The following is a 20,266-nucleotide window of genomic DNA, read 5'->3' as shown; positions in this document are numbered from 1 at the left end:
GGCTCGACAAGTATATATACCAGTAGCCCTGAGGTCATGATGATAGTTGAGCGTGAGAGACTAGGAGTAGTTGTCTATTTATATTGCAATTCAGAGTTCTTTCATCCTATCCCAGGATCTCCTAAGGGCCCCCAGCCAGAGTTACTCCATGATCCTTTTCTTCAAACTTATTACAGCGGTCACGTGGCATGTCGTTCGTGGCCGCCTGGTATGCTCGTTTATACAATCGTTCTGAACATATTGGTGCTCACTTGGCGCTTATTCCCGAAATTTTTCTCTTCCAAGGTTTTTTCCTGGGTGGAGTTTTTGCCTCCGGTTTCAAACCGCAGGCATCGCTTTTGTGAGTGATTGGTGATTATGGACGATCATTTTACTCATGCTGACATGCAGGTTAGTGCTGTAACATCCCACCGCGCTAAAAAGCCAAAAAAAGCCATGATACCAATTCAAGCCGAATACTGTAAGTTTCTGGATGGACATCCCCAAGGTCTTACGGCGATCAAATCAGTGTACTACCCCAACCTTCACAGACCGGCCGGCTATCTGGGTTGGTTTCAGCCACATCTATTCCTAATCTTCGGTTGTCTCTTCGTCATATGCCGGGCTCCCAGCCCTCAATCTCACTAGCATATCTATGCGCGCCCTGTTGTTGCACCTATAGATAGGTTTGAACATAACATCCCTGTTCATGCGCCTGTGGCCAGCTTTGAGCATAATATCCGGTGAGCTCTTTACGCACTGCCGGCATCATATTTGCCATGGTGGTGGCGGGTTGCTCTATGGCGGCGATAGGGCCCACCCCTGCGCTTGTGGGCACCATTCTGCAGCCAATGAAAATAAGGTATAAGCTCGTATCGATCCTCCAACGGACCGGGCACTAAAATCTCCACTAGGTGATTAGTGCGTTATATAGTTCTATTGAGCCGAGCCGAGACCACATATTTTCACGGACACGTGTCATACTGGTATGCGACCGTGCTGAAGAAATGGATAGAGGGGGAGGGGCTGTCAGATGCTTGAATGAACGGGTCCAGAATCGCCGGTTGATATCTTGCAGAATTAGTGTCTGCACACCCTGTCAATCACGACTGCGGTGTCGGCGGCATTTCTGCAGTCTGAACACTCTGCAAGGGACAACCGCCCCGCTAGGTGGTCCTCAGAAGATGGAAAGATGTGACACTGGACGTGATCAAAGGCAGATTTCGTCAAACAATGTTACAATTCTTCCTTTGTATTCTCTCTTCACTGCGTAGGGACGCCTCCCCCCATATGTCCACGGGCTTCGCCTGCAATGTTCCACACGTTCAATCTGGCCGCGCCCGCGCAACACGGTCTTGATCAACGTACTTCAAACTCGGTGTCGCCCTCCAGGAAACGTCAGAAAGTATCGCGAGCATGCGATAGATGTCGTACCTTCCGCACCAAGTGCGGGGAGAAGCCGTGCTCGCGCTGTGTTGAGGATAAAGTCAGATGCATGTGGACCTCCAGTCCAACCGCCAAGCAAACTTCTAAGACCCTCGTCTCAACCGGGTGAGAAAATCTGACTGTTAGAGTGCGATCGTTGCTGATTATGACTAACTGTTGTTGAAAGAGAACGCCACCTCAAGCCCCATCCCAGGGACCATGTGCAACCCGATGACTTTGCGCCGAAGCCGGAAATCCTGGCACCGGAGAACATCGTGAGCAGTGTGGATGGCAGCCAGCACTCAATGCCCTTAGCCTCAAACCCTGCCAGTCGTGCCACCGATATACCTATTCCTAATAATGGCCACACGAAGCTGGATGAGCACATAGAGTTGCTCAACCGTCCAGTGTATGTTTTTGCCAAACTCGATGCCTTCTTTGCCGATTCCAGGACCACGTCGCGCACCGCCAGCAACGGAGCAATTTCGGATCTCAAAAATGTCTATCCCGGTCCGTTCCCTACCTTGCCACATATCGCAACGTCAGCGGACAGCCAACCTCCTTGCAATGAGCACTTGACCGAGGACCAACAAAAATATTTCCTGAGATTATTTTGGGAAGCCTACCATCCACTCCTCCAAGCTTCAGATGAAGTGGAATTCCAATCGCTGTTGGATCTGGACCGGCGACAAACTCCGGAGGTTGGGAAATTAACTAAAGCTTTGGCAAATTGCATGACGGCGTTAGGAATTCAATACGGTCATGGGGCCGGCCTTACTTCCCGCATCCTGAGTTTGCGCCATTGTGCTGTCAACATCTCATGGATAGGGTACGAGTATTTCCGCCGCTGTCGCGATTATATCGCTCTTCTGACAGAGCCCACACTTCTATCAATGCAATGTTACGCTCTGATGTCTTTGTATCTCATGAATGCAAGCCATTTCAGGGAGGCCTACTGCCTGTTGGGCACCGCCATTCGCGACAGTCATAGTGTCAATCTCCATGAGGAGCCCAGTGAGAGACTTCAGCCACGAGAGAGAATAGCCCAGAGAAAGATCTGGTGGTTACTCTTCATGCTCGATATCAAATGTTCCCAGCAGCTTGGGAAGCCAGTCGCTGTACAGACCGCTACTATAACATGCGCTTTGCCGTCAGCTGATGAACTAACTACGATGCCAGGAAATACGAGGGTGTGCTGGAAGAATTTGCATGTGTCAACCTATTTTGTTCATGCAGTGAAGCTGGCAGTGTCTCTTGCCGAGATTCATCGAATGGTTTCCACGTCGAAACTATACGAGGATGCCAGCAACGTCACGGTGCTAGAGCAGCGAGCGAACTTGCTGGCCACGTCGCTTGCTTGCCTAGAGAAATGGAGCAATGAACTACCGGACGACCTCCTTAATCCCCGGAAGAACACGGGCTACACGGAATCTATGTCCACGGCAGAGAGTCCGATAGTGTTAGAGCTAGGAGCCCCCAGCTGGCTCCACCACCAACGGGTTCTACTTGAAGTATACTATCATAATGCATATATCATGCTCCAGCGGCCATTCATCTGTTTCCCACAACCCTCCAACTCCTCTCATGTCCAACAGCCGCAAACAGACCAACATGCTTGCAGCTCGATCCAGCATGCCATCACCATGATAATTATCGTACACGACCTCTGCTCCTCTTCCGACATTTTCTTTGGCTGGCCTGAAATTCTACCCCCGTTGTGGAATGCCACGGTGACCATTCTTGGATTCGTTATAGCCAATCCACTCTCTCCACAATCACAAAGGGCAGTACAGTGGATCTTCAAAGCCTTGGCTGTCTTTGAAGCCTTCGCAGCAACCGAACCTTTCGCTGCTCGAGCTGAGAATATCACAAAATCACATGTCGCTAAAATTAACGGCATATTGACCAACCTGGACGAAAAGCCAGAGCTGACCAATCACGGCAGAATCACCCCGGGCTTGACATTGCAGGAATCACCCGATATGGCCTCAACTGCGCCATCCCTTAGCCCGGCGGATATGTTGACGGGCTCTCTCGCAGGAGGAGATTTGGATCACACATTTGATACTACGCTTTTTACGGACGACAGCCTTTGCTCATCCATTGGAGAAGTGCAAATTAACACGTGGGCAGCTTATCAAGATCATCTTGACATATGGAGTGGCACCCACTCAGATGGAGCTCTTGACGCAATGCATGTACTGGATTAGACAATCCTCCTTGAGGAAGGGATATGCAATCGGCTCTATGTCCTTTGAAACTCGAGATGGTTTCTTTAAGATGAGGTGTGTATAGATAAAGAAGTATAGAATACGGCTATCTTATACGTGCTAGGTCATTTGTTGCCGTCTAGCCGGCTAGGGACGGTGATGAGAGTAGATCAACACATGAGAAAGAAAGAGAGAAGGAGTCATGATCTGTTCGGCATGTCTATAGATTGGCATGGATTTCACGGCTCCGAGGTCGCCCCTATCGTGCTGTATAGTCACACGTGGGTCAAATATCGGACTGATTCGCCGGACATGACATCGTCACTAGCTTCACGTAGAGTCAGTCAGATAATGCACATCATCCTCCTCTTCATCTTCTCCTTCTTCCATTTTCTCTCTGGACACTCCATCAATACCAGATAGAATTACTCAATAAAATTGCAAACACTTAGGGAGATTAAACAACAATGTGCTTGTCCTTCCGTCTGGCTAGAGCATATAATTACTAGAATTGCTTTCCAGTCCTATTCTGTTCCCTCATGAACCTGGCCCGAAATGTGGACACAATCAGCCCTATCAAGAGCTACTGAATCCTTGACGAAGAAAACAGCACACAGGACACTGCTCAGCATGCATCCAAAAATGAGGCGCAAGTTCCTTTCCTATCAGACCCCGGTCTCAGGTCTCATGTTATTGCCGGCACGCAACTGTTGGATTAAAGGAATAACGACCCAGAGACGATCAGGCCACCAACCAACACGCCAAGAAGCCAAGAAGCCAACCGCTGCACCATACTCCAAAGGAACCGCAGTGGCGGCCAATTAGGACCTAAATTAAAGCTTGTTATGCCGCTCCTTAAACTTGAAGATAGATAGGTACCTTTGTGCGTAGGAGTGGACCTGCTGCGGCTGACGGCTGTCTTACGTGCAGTAGCGGGAAGCGGCCGCTAAGCAGATCCTCCTGTCCTCCCGCGATAAAGGCGTAAGACGTGATCACACACTTTTTCCAGTGGAACCTTTATGGTGTTACGGTTCTCATACGGATCCATGATGGGATGCGATTTCGGTTTCGTTTACAGTTTCGCTGTTACAGTCCAAGTAAGCCACAGCGGGCCGCATAATATTTTAGTCTGTTTTCTCCCCACTTAGTTCTTAAACCTTCAACTACCCAATCACGTTCTCAAACTTTTGCTACACTCGGATCCACTCTTTTACGAGACTCAATAACAATGGACAATATCCGATGATACGTTTCGATACCTGTCTTGGCTTCAAGTGGTTATCAGGAGGCGTTTGTTTCAACAGATGATCCACGGAATACCAACGCGGGAACCGGCCCCTAAGCATTCCTTCCGTCCGTTCCGTTCCAGAAGGAGTTCCGGAATCCCTCAAGGCCGTTTAGGGATTGTGGATCCGTGAAGAACGATTTTTATGTTGTTTTAATATGTTTCAGTGGAAGATGGGTATTGTCGGCTTTTGTCGGGGACCGGCTGTAACGATCGACCAGGGTCGTCGTATCAAGTCCTCAGGACCATTCCTGTTTTGTAGAGAATCTTTCTAGCCATGAAGATTGACGGTTCTATCAATGCTGCCGAATTGGTGGGAATTCCGACATAATCCATATCGGTGGGTCTATTGGTCTCGCAACACCTCATCGAGGTATTGTCTAGCGCCACCTGGTCGCGTTCGGGCGGCCGGCGAAGTGCTGGCACCTTGATTGAGGGTTTGGGGGGGCCGTGGGGCGCGATCCGACTGTTTCTAAGTCCTTAACCCTGTTCATCCAGTAGTTACGTCTGATTGCTGTAGTAATCAGGCATCCTCGGATGAATAATGGGATATAGATATACAAATGCCATCCTCGTTGAGCACCATCATCTCCATCTTTAATTCTCATTTTACTTCCCAGGAAAATTTATCTACTCATCTTGATTCTAGGGTAACCCCCTGCGGCTTTCAACCATCCGTATCAAGATGAATCAGATTCCTGTTTTCGCCGGCTTGGGTTCGGATGCGCTTTTCTCGGAACGAACTCTGAAGACTGCCGCCGAGGACGCTAAATCACCAGAAGGCCAGATTATATTACGAGCATTCCATGGCATATTTGTGAAAGAGATCACATCCATCATTCAGAGCCAGCGGCTCCCTCAGATATCAAGCTGGAAGACTTTGTGGAGCCGGAAAGCCTCATAAGACCTCCAGTTTTTTATCAACGGAATAGCATCATTCAACATGTATCTCTATATACAATTCAGCTTCTCAGATATTTACGATACTCAACAGAGAAGCCTGGTTTTCTTTTTGGTGTCGCTGGATTCTGTGCCGGATTATTGCCGTGTGCAGCAGCGGCCACATCTAGGAGTACCATCGACCTGCTCTCTCGAGGCCAGGATTTCTTCTACGTTGCCCTGTATTTAGGCATCCGGATTGAATGCCACAAGCATAATATGGTGGCCAAAGAATCCTGTCCACCACATCTGCCTTGGAGTTTAGTCGTTGATGGGATTACAGTCCAGCATGCTCAGGAGCTGCTTGAAGAACACAACAGTCAAGTATGAATTGTCCATCGCCATCGATAGGGAGACCCGAGTGCTGATTTTGATGTTTTAGTCTCCTGCTTCCTACGTTTACTTGAGTGCCATCAACTCCGATACTTGCATCACTCTGAGCGGTAGAGGTGATCATCTTTGGCAATTCAGCCAAAGCAATGTCCTCTCTCAATGCAAGATACGGCCAACTAATATTTTCTCCATGTATCATAACCGTCATCAGCTCGAGGAAGTCCGAAGGGACGTACTTAAAGACCTTCGGAATAACATGCTCTCATTTTCGACACCCTTACATCTTATTTGCCCACTGTTTTCCAATATCGATGGGAAGCCGATTGATTCGGGCCAGCTGGCAACGTTCGAAGATTTCTGTGAGAAGCTCCTGGATATGATGCTTTTAGAGCCGGTAGACTGGGTAGCGGTTGAGGAGAACATTCTTGCTGCTACCAAACAACCAACTACTGCTGTGGATGCTTGTTATGAAATATTGAATTTTGGCCCTGGATATGGCATGTCGGGAGCCAGATACACACTCCCAGATAACGTGAAAGTTATAAGTGCTTCAATACTCGAACCACGTTTCCTGCCACAAGACGCTTCAGGGTTGCTGTCATATGATGATATTGCTATTGTGGGCATGGGTGTGGATCTTCCAGGGGCTCGTACTACCGATGCTCTTTGGCAAAACTTGGTTGAGGGTGTCAATTCTTGCACTGAGGTGAAGCCGAACGATTTCAAACATCTCTTTAACCGCTCTGCAGCTGACTCATACTCTGTAGATTCCATCTTCAAGGTTCCATGTTGAAGACTTTTATCAGAAAGATGGCCGCACTATGAGAACAAAGTACGGGAACTTTCTAGATAACCCATTCATGTTCGACAGCGAAGTCTTTGGTATTTCCCCGCGAGAAGCCTATTCAATGGATCCACAACAACGAGTCATGCTCCAAACTGCCTATCGAGCACTCGAAGACGCGGGATATGTGCCTGATTCAACCCCGTCATTTTCCAGAGAGACATTTGGTTGTTTTATCGGAAATGCTACATTGGACTATACCGACAATCTTAGAGACCGTATTGATGTCTACTACAGCCCTGGTAAATCATCCCATGTTTGATTCCTATCGATACCATGGCCTGCTAATAGCTTCTCCTCAAGGGACGTTACGCGCTTTTCAAAGTGGACGGATAGCCTACGTCTTCAAATGGAGTGGACCATCTATAACCTTAGATACGGCTTGTTCCTCATCTATGGTAGCCATGCATCAAGCTGCACGAGCGCTTCAGGCTGGAGACTGCCGGTCGGCATTGGTCGGCGGTGTAAATGTCATCACTAGTCCTGATGTGAGTATATCCAATATCCTTTATCATCATTTAAAAAAAAATACAGGAACAGTCGTCCATGTTGCTCTCCAAGCCAATGGAGTCATTCTTTTCAAATTATTAGGAACTGACAGCGAATTAGATGTATCTTGGTCTCGATCGAGCACACTTCTTAAGTCCTACTGGCCAGTGCAAGCCATTTGATGATTCAGCAGATGGCTACTGCCGGTCTGAAGGCTGTGCAGCTTTCGTGGTGAAGAAACTTGGTGATGCGATATCGGAAAACGACCGAATTCTCGGCGTTATTAGAGGCATTGAGATTAATCAGAGCGGCAATGCACATTCCATCACGCACCCTCATGCACCAACCCAGGAAAGCTTATTTCAAACGTTGCTAAGCAAAACCCAAGTTCATCCTCATCAGGTATGTAATTCTCAGCGGGCAACTGATACCGGCCAGAGAATTTTCATTTCTCCGCCAGAAATCTTCCGCTATATTATTATCATCAATACTGGCGCAATGACTAACGTTTTTGAAGATTACTGTGGTAGAAACACATGGAACGGGCACGCAAGCCGGAGATCCAAATGAACTTGTTAGCATCCGCGGTGCACTTTGCAATGATCGAGATCCAGGGAATCTTGTCCATTTTACCTCTATCAAAGCAAACATCGGACATTGCGAGGCCGCTTCTGGCGGCGCAGCTTTAGCCAAATTACTCCTGATGATGAGACATCGCGAAATCCCCCCGCAGATATCTCTGAAAACACTCAACCGCAAGATCAAAGACCTTGGCACGGATGGATCCGTCATTGATCGTGATGGTGCTGCTTGGCCCCGACCTTTGAGACACCCGCGACTTGCTCTACTTAACAACTTTGGAGCAGCTGGTTCCAACGGTGCTTTGATTCTGCAAGAATACACCAGTCTCAAAGCTACTTCTCAAGATGAAGAGCAGTGCGAGGCTCACAGCTATGTACTTGGAATCTCGGCTAGAAGCAACACAAGCCTTCTTGCCTATAAAGAGGCTTTGATCTCTTATCTGGAGTCGCCCTCAGTGCCAATTTCTCTTCGTGATATTGCTTATACTAGCACAGCTCGCCGCCAGATCTTTGATTATCGTGTCTCTATCATCGGTTCCACCATACAGGAGGTAGTCGATAACTTGAGAAATGCAGAGATTTACAACATTCGAGAGTCTGCGAATCAAGAACCACGTGCAGTATTCGCATTCTCTGGTCAAGGATCACAGGTGAGGCTCCCTTACACTGTACCGGATTTTAAGGATCTAACAAAGTTTGTAGTACCTAGGAATGGGCCGTGAGCTTTTGACTGCTTACCCTGAATTTGAAAAGGTTGTTCTGGACTGCGAGCGATGGTTACTGAACAATGAATATCCGGGTTGTCTCAATATAATTGCATGCAAAGACGACGAAGGAGAGCAGTCTCAGTCATTCTCCCAACGACAACAATCTTTTCAAACCGCAGTCTTTGTCTTGGAAGTAGGACTAGCGCGCCTTCTAATGTCTTTTGGCATCATGCCAACCATGGTGCTTGGTCACAGGTATGCTGAAACACCAGATTCTTTTTCTACGGTTTTTTAGCTAACACTGTCAATAGTTTGGGAGAGTATGCCGCTCTCGTTATTGCTGGTGTGATTGATTTACAAGGTGGTCTTAAATTGGTAGCACACCGAGCGAAACTTATGATGGAGCTTTGTCAACTTGAAACAACGTCAATGCTTGCGGTTAACCTCAGTGCAGAGACCATGAGACATCACATTGATAACTCTCCAGAATTTCACAATCTGGCTATATCTTGTGATAACAGTCAGTCTGATTGTGTTGTTGGGGGTCCCATCAGCCAACTCCAATCCCTAAAGGCAAAACTCAATACGATGAAGACACGGTCGAAACTCCTCGACGTTCCAATGGCCTATCATACAAGTGCAATGGATCCTATATTGAGTCAATTAACAGAAGTCGCGAAAACACTCGAAATCTCAGGTCCGAGAATCCCTGTCATGTCGAACGTGTTTGGCCGGCTTGTCCAGCCTGACGAAAGAGCTTTCAGTTTTGAATATTTTGCTATGCATTGTCGCCAGACCGTTGCTTTCAACGCAGGTGTTCATGAGCTTTCTCGCAGTGGACTTGGGGCTGAAATCTCCCGGTGGATAGAAATCGGACCTCATCCTTCTTTGCTGCCAATGGTTAGCACTAGATTGGATAGCAATACTACAGATCTTCTACCCTCGTTACGAAAGGGAACTCCAGCATCTGCCGCTATTGCTAAACTTCTATGCCATTTCTACCAAAACACTACCATGTTGAATTGGCGAAAAGCTTTTGATGAGCGGGCAGTCTTAAGCACATTTCCGGCCATGCCGTTCTCAGAGCAAGAATTTGGCATCCACTATCCACATGAGAGTCCTCAAAGACAATCGGATGAAGATGATCAAATTATTGATTCTCAAACTTCGCACACTTTCCTGTCCAAGATTGTTCAGCGTCCATCTGAGACGAATGGCGAAGCCATCTTTGAGACACCGATTGCGGTTTTCAAGGATTATATTATCGGTCACCTTGTCTGTGAACATGCTCTCTGTCCTGCATCAGTATACCACGAGATGGCTCTAGCTGCCTGCAAGTGGACACAGCTAGATGATGATGAACAGGTCATCAGGACACTCTCAAATGTGCTATACATGGCGCCTTTGCTATATTCAGAGGACTCTTCTGCAATAGTTAGGGTTTCCATAAAGCCTAGCGGTGGCTACAAGGCAGGCTATTCATTTTCTGTGGGCTCATACAACGCAGGTTCGGATCCGCAGCAGCAAATTATTCACTGCCAAGGGCAGCTGAAGATGCGGTCTACTGCCCATGCTCAAAAGTATGCAAAACTAGTGCCACTCATGGAACGACAAACGGAACGATTTCTGCGCAATGACCAATCGAGCACACAGGTGTTCCTCCGGAAAGCCATGTATGAAAAAGTTTTCACACGAGTCGTCACATATTCCGAGTTGTATCAGATGGTTCAGTCTATACGCATCGATGGAGACGAAGCACTCGCAATTTGTCGATTCCCGAATTCACAAGGAGAGACATCAGAGGCGAACACAATCCTTATGGACGTCCTTTTGCATGTTGCTGGTTTTGTTGCCAATCTAAACATTGAGAATGAAGAAGTCTGTATCTGCAAGGAAGTCAAATCTGCTACCATGGCTAGAGAATTCCCCTTCTCAGATACGACGTTCAAAGTCTATTGCAACAATCTCGAAATTGCGGCCAGTAGTGTGGTCATAGCAGATGCATATGCTGTTGACTCACAAGGCGTCATTGCTGTCTTCAAGGGCATGGTCTTCCAGCGAGTGAAACTAACGAGAATGGCCCAAGCTCTCCGATTGACAGCTGCGAGATCTAGCCCTTCACATCAATCTGTCACTATTGGAGGAGCCAACCTGGTGGCTCCAAAATCTTCGGTTCTCGACTCAAAGCCTCATAGTGTGCTTGTTGACAAACAGCCAGCCATCAGGGAGATCATTGCAAGAACTTGCAATCTAGAAGTATCAAACTTAGCTGCTGATACCGACCTCCACGCCATCGGTTTTGACTCACTCATGATTATTGAGCTTTCTTCCAACCTGTCTTCTAAGCTTCGCACCTCAATTGATATATCAGCTCTAGAGGAGTGTAAGACTGTTGAGGACGTTGAGCAGCTGTGCAACGATGAGGGCCAATCAGGGCCCACACCTTCCTCGGAGGCAGAGACTGTTGACTCTATCACTATGCCAGTAACACCGGCGACGCCTGCAGATAAGCTACTTGTTGCGTCCATAATCGCCGAAACATGCGGTGCCCATATTACTTCAGTCAAGTCAGATGTAGAGCTCGAGGCTCTTGGCATTGATTCACTGATGATGATCGAGCTGGAGGCTCGTCTACAAAGTCCATCAAGCACAAAGAAACTTTCATCTTCGGACCTTTCGGAATGCAGAACAGTGAGAGATATCGAGAAATTAGTAGGTCCATATATAGTGAACTAAGCAATGGCAGCGATTTCAAGGCGTACAGTCAGTCCTGACATGTTACAGGTAAAAATAGATGATGTAAAACCAGTTCAACTTGAAGTTGAAATTTCTTCTCGTTTGTCTTCTCAAATCCGTGGTGAAGAACAATCTTCAGCCCCAGAAGCCGAAAATAAAGAAATATCCTCGTCCATGAAAGCGAAGATTGCTGCTATGCTCAAGTTACAAGAGCAACCTGAAATAGTACATCTTGTCGAGGAGAACGCCACTAAAAGAGCTCCTCTATTTCTCATCCATGACGGCAGCGGTATCTGTGTTCAATATCACCGAATAAGGCCCTCCAATCGCACAGTTTACGCGATCCACGACCCCAAATTTCTGGATCCAGATTCCTGGTCAGGAATCCCTGCTATGGCACAATCTTACGCACGACTTATCGCAAAGACGACTTCTGGCCCTTATATTCTCGGCGGATGGTCGTTTGGTGGTGTTGTTGCGTTTGAGGCTGCTAGAGTCCTAATGGCAGAAGGCTACACGGTCGCCGGTGTAGTTCTCATCGATTCACCACCACCACTCAATCACAAGCCACTCTCTGCGAACATCATAGATGCTGTTACAAAAGGTCAAAGAAATAGAGGTGGTTTGGTGGGTGAAACTATTCACACTCTTGTCAGGAGAAGCTTCACAGCCTGCGCAGGCCTGCTTGGGGGTTTCAAACCCGATATTGTGACCAGCGCCAGTCGACCAATTCCACGGACTTTCTTGCTCCGATCAAGGGATGACTTTCATCTACATGCGAGCAATGGTAGTCGGGTGATTGAGAACGCCTGGTTGCAAGATCGTGCCGACCCCAGGACTTCTATTCAGGGATGGGAGATCATTACAAAGGCGAAGATGCCTTATATGGATATCCCAGGAGACCATTTCCAGGTCTTTGACGTTGCGAATGTAAGTTGGACTGTTTCCATATATCTAGAGACAATCGACATGCTCACCCGTGTGAACAGATACAAGCTGTCTCGAAAGCTATCGCTCATGCATGCAGCGAATTAACAAACGCCGACATAAGCTGAAAAGCTCCAATCAAGGCTATCTTTATTCGAGGGCAAAATGCAGAAACTGGATTTGGTGGTGCTTTCAAGCTGCCAATAGCGGACGTTGCTGGGTCGGTGAACGTTTCTCATGCATACTTTACTGCTAGAATGTGCCTCAATTTCTTTGAATTTCTATCGTTATCATGTTTTCTTATTAAGAGCTAAAGATGCTTCCGTATTTTGAATAGAAGTTTTACTTTTCATTGAAATATGATTAGGTGATATTAATTTATTATTACCCTAAGCCTATCATTCATATATATTTGTACGATTTGTCAATATGTCCATTCCTTATCCTTCTTCTAGCTCTGCACGCGAAGATATCGAGAGGTGTATTGAAAAATGCATGAAGATCATGACTTGCACGTAAGTTCCCATATAATCCGAAATTAGAGGGAAATAACGGAACGTCTGGATAATAGCCCTTAAACCGGGCTAGCCACAACAGGTATATCAAGTTGCTATTGCATTGTGAAGCCACTGTAAACATTCAATATACAATAATCTTTCTTCTTGTCTCTATATATGCGCGTTTTTTCGTTAGTAGTACTGCCTCAGTCCTAGTTCTAATAGCGCGAGACATCAGTGCCGCTGGTAAATATACATAATTAACTAGATATTTCTAAGTTAGATGCTTTCTATTTTTTGAAAGCTAATTATTGTGCTTAATCACAAGATTCCTTTCAAGCTTGACATGTGCGTAATATACCTATATTCACAATTAAATTCTCAAAATTTTGACAAGCCGGAAATATTACGTCAATAATTTATCATTATTTTCTGTTATTTATTATTATTGTATAATAATCCAGAAAATATGGCGAATTTGTGCCATCAAGACTTGGTAATATTTCTCCACCATGTCCTAGCCGTATCCGGATTCTTACAAAGTCCACTATTGGTAGTGTCGATTGGGATAGTGAAGAGCATGATTGTTTGAGAAAGAGCCGAAATTGATAGTGAATCATTTCGGAGACAGGCGTATCAGAGAGATGCTTTGTTTTATAATGCGATGGGGATGTTAGGATATGATGCGGAAAACGAAATTGAAGGATGTGATGAAGGAATCGGTTCCTGCGTATTGTTGTAGATTGAAGTACTTGGAGGAACGAGATGAGGAATATGAAATATGAATCGTAAGAAGCTCACCATGCCAGTATATCTATTGATATCAATGTTATCTTCCCTTCTTCAATGTTTGTTCTACCTTTAAACTTGTGGAGCAGAAAATTCTAGATAATTCTATATATGAGAAGCTCTGGGGTTTTATTCGCTCTTTCAATTCTCTCCTAAGATTCTTAATGTGATCATGGTCACTTAGAGCCCACATGCAACAACTCCCAGGTTAAAGCCCGGTGCATACGGCACCACTTTCTTGATCTTCAGTCCTACCTCTCCTACAAGCTTCGCCCATTGTTCTTCCGATCGCTCCATCGAGCTGTGGAAAGCCATCATGGTAAGATCCGCTTGTGTGGATGCCTCATCCACGTGTTGAGCGGGCAAAACCATTTCATCAAGCAGAATGAGAGAATCTTTCTCCAGGGCAGGTACTAGATTACTCAGGATCTTCTTGCTATTCTCATCTGTATGGTCATGCAAAATCATTCGCATATAGTAGAACTTGGCACCTGTTTTCTAGTTAGTCTCACCAAATAAAGTACCTGAATTTATTGTTTCTTACCTTTGATGGGCTGCGGTTCGAAGAAGTTATGCACCATTCGCTTGACATCCGCCGGGACTACCGATTTTGCGTCCTCGACTGGCTCCGGCAGATCCTGCAAGATCACACGACCAGGAAGGTTCGGAAATTGCTCCTTGAAGGCTGCAGTTTGATACCCGGCACCACCACCAACATCCACAAACAGTGGCTTTTCTGATGGCCAGCCTTTACTTTCCTCATCAAAGGGGTAAAGGTCAAAGCATTTAGGTTGGGAGCCGCGTTGTGCTTTCATAAAATGATTGAAGTGGGCACTTCTCACCGGATCGCCATGAACGAAGGCAAATGTGTGCAATTCAGTTTGGTGAGCCCTTTGGAAAATGCCGTCTGTGAAACTTGTAGGGTTCTTGTAACCAGTTGCCGCAAGGTAACGAGGCATTTCTTGATATGTTGGATTACACATGTCAAAGTAGACGTACAGTCCGGCCTGGATCTCGGGTCTTGCGAGATTGGATGTATATGGTGTCGCAGCAAATGTATCTATGCCAGTCTCTTTGATCACTCCAAGCGACGCCAGATACCGGAGAATACGACCTATCGCAATATTAGAATTTCTGGCGCATTAAACATTGAGTGACTATATTTTCGGTACTTACCGAGAAGCAGAGGATCTGCAGAGTTCTTGGCTGCTAACTGATCGACAGTCAATGGTTCCACATTGTCAAGGATATCATTGAAAAGATTCAAGTCAAGAGCCGTGCGGATTGAAGCAAAGTGAAGATTCTATTCGAATTGATTTAGCTTCGAGGATACTAAGTGGGAGTATAAGGGACAGATTCAAAAGTCTGTAACAGAAATTGAGGTAATCTGCAAGTGCAAAAGTTCGGGATAATTTCTTAGGCTTAGGATGCATACCATGTGTATCACTCTCTGCATGGCGTCCTCAGGGGCCTCGATGCTGTATTGCAAGTCTCGCAAGCTGTCTAGAAGCTTTTTGCGGTCTACATAGTTGGCTGAGGCAGCCTCCTGCTGTATCTTCGTGATAAGGCTTTCCATGGTGAAAATTACTTTCAGTGTCTGTTTGACTATCCAAAAAATAAAGAAACGCAGAAGTCTGCTCTTTTAATAGTACATCATGATAGAGATACTTTGTAGTACCTTTCCAATTAGAGGACCGGCAAAGCATTCATTGCGAATTGCAGATCTGTCTGTTTGGAGGCTGTCTGTGGCCAATCGGAATCGCATTACATTAAAGAAGATGTAATACAAAATTATCGGAGAGCGAATGCATAATTAGGGGTATTTTTCTGTGTCTTTGCGAAGCTGGGTGTAACTGTAGGAGATACTATACGCCTATGCACATCAATTTGCCTCCACAAATACGAAGAACAGAAAAAGCTTAAGAGGATTTTCCAAAAGGAGACATTCCAGAAGGAGATATTCCAGAAGGAGAAATGGAGCGCTGAGTGGACACACACGCGCGGCGCGGGCCGGATGATCCCTGCCTATTATAATTTAATAATTTATGGCTGTGCCAAGACGAGCTGCCAAGTCCTGCAGGGGCGCGTGACGTATTTTCGTATCCATTACAAGATAAGAGTAATTGATTAATTAACCGATATCACCTACCTAATCGAGTAGGAAGATATGGGGTGGGGGGGTGCTTCAGTACTTTTGTTCGCTCCAAAAAGACCTGAGACAGAGTGTTCTGTCGGTTTGTTATCAAGTGCCGGCTTTTGAGCCCCGGCGTTTCTATCCGGGCTGACCGTGCATTGAAGGATCCGGAGGCCCACTCCCCACATCTGTCGCTTCGGATTCTGGCCGTAGCAGCAACTGATCCAAGCGCCGTTGCTAAGATCTGGGAGTAGAATATGCCTCGTTGCTTGACGACGACTTGTTCGTTGGGGGAAACAGCTCATGCTGTGGCTAATTTCAATTTTAGGCTCATGCACTCGAATGAACATTTTATTATTCTTTCCCTGGTAGTTTAGCAAGGTCTAATGCGCAGATATTCTTCTTTTAGGATATGAGGAGGTTAGGAGATGTTGACTTTAGATGTTTTGATTTACAATTGTTTCATTTCCTAGCTCCGACAGTGTGGTTTACTGTATCGCATAGGGCCACATTCCTTGCTGTTATAGATTCAGTTTTGGCTGTCATTGACAACATATACATATGTGCCATTATTCTAGGGATTAAAAAATTTATCAATTATTGCAAAAGATAATGATTTAGGTTATGGCACGATTTTTCATTCTGGTATTAGAGGGTTTACATCTAGAGAAAAAAAGAGAGACCATGACTTCTCAGAAACCTGTGTACGAGTGAGATATTATATAGCATAGGCTTCAAAAGAGGTCACCAGTCAAGGTTTCGAGACACCTTCGGCTACTGGGGGCCCAGGGCAGTAACACGCTCTCAACTTAAATTTCAGCGCTTCCGAGCTCGAGCGCTTTCAGATTCTAACCCAGAAGAAACACCGATGGCAGTCCCCTCTTCTCCTCCAGCTATCGCACCGTTTTCTACCACCCCATTTATTCCGTTGCCATATGAACCATTCTCTGCGGCCTTGGCCTTTGCGGCTCTCGTTGCCGCTGTCACATCCTCGATTAAATATTGGAGTTCTGCATTGGTCGGCTTAGGTCCAGCAGAGAGCTCTGCTTCTCTGTTCCAGCGCTCCTTCGCGCCCCAAAAGTCGTCAACCAATCGTCGAGTCCAGAACGAACTTTTCATTTTTGTTACAGCAAACTCCCAATCTGTCGTATATTCTTTGAAAAATGGCTTGTAGCCTAGCAGACCCCCAAGCCACCGACCAATGACGACACTGGTCCAGTAGCCAAAGAAAAGCCTGAAGGGCATCCACGCCGGCGCGGGAGTATAATGCCCACCTGCATCGAGCATCTGGGGTGAATTAGTGCATGTATTTGATATTATCAATTGAAAATAACTGACTTGTAATTTTTGAATGAAATCCAGACCGCCATCGTAGAGCAGTGCGTCATGCCAGTATCCGTACCAGTTCTCGAAGAAGACGCGATCAAGTTGGTTATCAATCCCCGCATCTGAGCCACTCAGCAGCACTGTCATATATTCTCCCGAATCAGGATGAATGCTGAAACGATGAATACGGTTCGCTTGGAGAGAGACCTCCCCATCTTCTGGGGTTAGATTGCGCGACACGCCATCCACCTCAGCCACACAGATACCATGCTCGACGTGGAAAAACTCGTTCTGGTACCGATGAAAGTGCATTGCAGGGCCATCGGGCCGCATGGGACCATCGATGAGCTTTCGCAGCGTAGGTGGGATGGGTCCTTCCACGTCCAGTCTGTAGGTCTGACGCATCATAAAACTTCGGCCGGGGGGCGGCTCCAGGAACTCAACCGTAAGGAGGCCGCCAAATCTGCATTGTGCTGTTATTAGCACCAAGGAGCGACATGGGGAGTTCGTAAAATTCTTGTTAGGAAGCCGGGGGGGGGGGGGTTCAAAATGTGGCACAATTTCTCGTCACACTCACTTTCGAATGGTACTCGAGCCAGCGGACGTGTGATAAGGCACAAAGGGGGTTAAGAAACCCATTTTGAGAATGGAATCAATGAAGTTGTGGGATTGCGAAGACGACAAGTACGTAGCAGATTAGAGATCACGACATAGAAGTTGTCGAGTGGCAGAAATAGAAAGCCGCCTCCCAACCGCTCTATGGCAAGACTGTATAGTCGGTCGGCTGGGCTGCCGCATTTACGTCGCCAGCCTTCCCATCTTTATTAATTTTCTTTATTATCGCCGAGGATTCTGTTGTGCACCAAACCAAGTAAAAAACACCGCTGAATAGTAAATTCAATCGCATCAGCCTGTTCCTATTGGCCCCGTTCCTAACGTGGTAGGTGGGGCCAAATCTCACCCACCCCCTGCGTGTCACACCTCAATGCCTATTGTGGAAATGTTGCAGCATATGAGGGGCTGAGTTGGGCTTGCTGTCCAGGTCTCCCGAGCTCCTTGGAGATACTTACCTCTATCTCCCAGCCGTGGGCTGATCCATGATCCGTGATCCGTAGACGGCGGATATTCCGAAAAACAATATCGTCTGAATGTCTAACCCCACTGACATCTATGGCGAGTGCTGATGGTGATCCAGGCCAGAAGTCAAGTCCTCCGCAGCATTGCTAGTGGTACGCCAGTGTTCTACTGTTGGTGCATATATCATCCGCGACTACATTTTTGAGTGCTCAGCAGGTGTGGAAAATGGTATGTATTCTGACTCTGATTATTGTCCACAATTTTGACGCCGGTACTCTCAAGGCAGTTGAAAAGGTCGGATTGCACATCATCGTTGTAGGTGCAGGCCTCGCTGGGCTTTCTGCAGCCATATCGTGCGCTTTGGCTGGCCATACGGTCACCGTCCTGGAGGCAGTGAAGGAACTTGCAGAAGTATTTGCCTTGTCACCAACCTCCCAATGAGGATCAAATAATGACATAGTTTTGCTTAGGTTGGTGCCGGCCTTCAAGTCACACCTAATGGCTCGCGTCTTCTCAAAAGCTGGGACCTGCCTCAGGTCATGTGGGACCAAGCAGCCGAGCCGACACAGTTGTCTGTACATCGATATTCTGGGCCGGTGCTGGCCCGCGAGGTGGACTTTGACAAGAATATCCGAAGGAAATACGGTGCGCCCTTCGTGGATCTACATCGAGTGGATTTGCAGCAAGCGTTGTACGAAAGGGCGAAGCAGTTGGGAGTGAAGTTCCATCTGAATCAACGCGTACAAACTGTCGATCCCTCAGTTCCATCGATCACTACGGTTTCGGGGCACGAATACCACGCTGACCTAATAGTTGGAGCCGATGGCTTGTGGTCACGAACTCGAGAATGCTTCCTAGGAACTGCCGATCCGCCCAAGCCGACAGGAGACTTGGCATATCGAATTGCTCTGACTTTGGATCAAATCAAGGAGCCAGCTTTACAAGACTGGGTTCGCCATCCAGAAGTCCATTTTTGGATTGGTCCCGGATCCCACGCGGTTGGATACTCCTTGAAGGCAGGCACAATGTATAATCTTGTATTACTTGTACCCGACGATCTCCCCCCAGGTGTCTCGAAGCAACCTGGAAATGTCGAAGAAATGAAAAAGCTGTTCGAAGGCTGGGATCCCATGTACGCAGAATCTGAACAGCAATTTTCCCTTCCAGGCCTAATGACTAACTCGATCAAAGTCTTACTCTACTTCTAGGCTACGTTGACAGCGTTGACAAGTGGAAACTTATGCATAGTAAGAGAATCGAAAATTCGCTGTCATTGCAGTAGACTGACACTAATGTATTGCAGGAGAGGAGCTACCATCTTGGATTAACGAAGCCAATAATTTTGTCTTAATGTAAGTCTATCAGTATTGTACTTCTAAGCTTCAGGATATAGAGCCACCAAGTAACATCTGACAGAGGCGATTCTTGTCACCCCATGCTGCCCTATCTTGCACAGGGCGCTAATTCGTCCATGGAGGACGGAGCGGCCCTAGGGACTATCTTAAAGTCCGTCACAAAAAAGGAGCACCTCCCGAACGCCTTGCATACATTTGAAAGGCTTCGAAAGTTGCGAAGTGAGGCTATAGCTAGGGAAACATTCAAGCAGGTATGCACTATCGACAATACTGAGCTCTAACATTATATCCCATATACGTATTTCCGGTACAGAGGCTGACATTAGAGGTCATCGGCTATAGAGGAAAGATTTCCACATGCCAGATGGCCCTGAACAAGAAGCGCGAGACAAAATATTCGCGTCGCAGCTTGGAAAAGAAATTACTGGTGCTTTTCCCAGCCGATGGTTTGTGGCACCCTAGACTGTTCAATTGGCATTCAGTTCAATTCTAATGGCAAATAGGACATGTCCCGTTGTCCAATCATGGATATATGGGTATGACGCGATAGCTGAGGCTGAAAAATTGCTCCAACGCAAAGAACAGCCCAACATTTAAGAAGAATTATTGCATCAAAACAAAGCTGCGGGCCCA

At 46.7% G+C, this 20,266-nt stretch overlaps 6 protein-coding genes across 6 annotated transcripts; 4 read left to right on the top strand and 2 right to left on the bottom strand.

Annotated features, from left to right (window-relative positions):
• Positions 1-1,291: 1,291 nt before the first annotated feature.
• On the top strand, positions 1,292-3,614 carry N7462_008831 (Zn(II)2Cys6 transcription factor; the record flags this gene model as incomplete). Its single annotated transcript, XM_057080545.1, has 2 exons — positions 1,292-1,530; positions 1,592-3,614. 2 exons carry the CDS (start codon positions 1,292-1,294, stop codon positions 3,612-3,614), a joined length of 2,262 nt encoding a protein of 753 aa, XP_056930873.1.
• Positions 3,615-5,584: 1,970 nt separating this feature from the next.
• Positions 5,585-5,803, top strand: N7462_008830 (type I iterative polyketide synthase; the record flags this gene model as incomplete). Its single annotated transcript, XM_057080544.1, has 1 exon — positions 5,585-5,803. One exon carries the CDS (start codon positions 5,585-5,587, stop codon positions 5,801-5,803), a length of 219 nt encoding a protein of 72 aa, XP_056930872.1.
• Positions 5,804-6,057: 254 nt separating this feature from the next.
• On the top strand, positions 6,058-12,583 carry N7462_008829 (type I iterative polyketide synthase; the record flags this gene model as incomplete). The annotated part of the gene is made up of 10 exons (XM_057080543.1): positions 6,058-6,162; positions 6,221-6,877; positions 6,939-7,257; positions 7,319-7,503; positions 7,625-7,906; positions 8,022-8,735; positions 8,788-9,047; positions 9,104-11,504; positions 11,577-12,458; positions 12,518-12,583. 10 exons carry the CDS (start codon positions 6,058-6,060, stop codon positions 12,581-12,583), a joined length of 5,871 nt encoding a protein of 1,956 aa, XP_056930871.1.
• Positions 12,584-13,921: 1,338 nt separating this feature from the next.
• Positions 13,922-15,317, bottom strand: N7462_008828 (uncharacterized protein; the record flags this gene model as incomplete). The annotated part of the gene is made up of 4 exons (XM_057080542.1): positions 13,922-14,232; positions 14,286-14,855; positions 14,918-15,044; positions 15,177-15,317. 4 exons carry the CDS (start codon positions 15,315-15,317, stop codon positions 13,922-13,924), a joined length of 1,149 nt encoding a protein of 382 aa, XP_056930870.1.
• A 1,374-nt stretch (positions 15,318-16,691) lies between these two features.
• Positions 16,692-17,840, bottom strand: N7462_008827 (uncharacterized protein; the record flags this gene model as incomplete). Its single annotated transcript, XM_057080541.1, has 3 exons — positions 16,692-17,162; positions 17,214-17,664; positions 17,779-17,840. 3 exons carry the CDS (start codon positions 17,838-17,840, stop codon positions 16,692-16,694), a joined length of 984 nt encoding a protein of 327 aa, XP_056930869.1.
• Positions 17,841-18,503: 663 nt separating this feature from the next.
• N7462_008826 (uncharacterized protein) lies at positions 18,504-20,230 on the top strand (the record flags this gene model as incomplete). The annotated part of the gene is made up of 7 exons (XM_057080540.1): positions 18,504-18,689; positions 18,749-19,410; positions 19,470-19,525; positions 19,582-19,630; positions 19,695-19,884; positions 19,976-20,079; positions 20,137-20,230. 7 exons carry the CDS (start codon positions 18,504-18,506, stop codon positions 20,228-20,230), a joined length of 1,341 nt encoding a protein of 446 aa, XP_056930868.1.
• Positions 20,231-20,266: the final 36 nt, after the last annotated feature.

The sequence above is a fragment of the Penicillium macrosclerotiorum genome (genome assembly GCF_028827735.1).
Source record: "Penicillium macrosclerotiorum strain IBT 26536 chromosome Unknown utg000008l_segment0_segment0, whole genome shotgun sequence".
NCBI lineage: Eukaryota > Fungi > Ascomycota > Eurotiomycetes > Eurotiales > Aspergillaceae > Penicillium > Penicillium macrosclerotiorum.
Note: the sequence above shows the minus strand (reverse complement) of the source record. Positions and strands in the feature narration are given on the sequence as shown.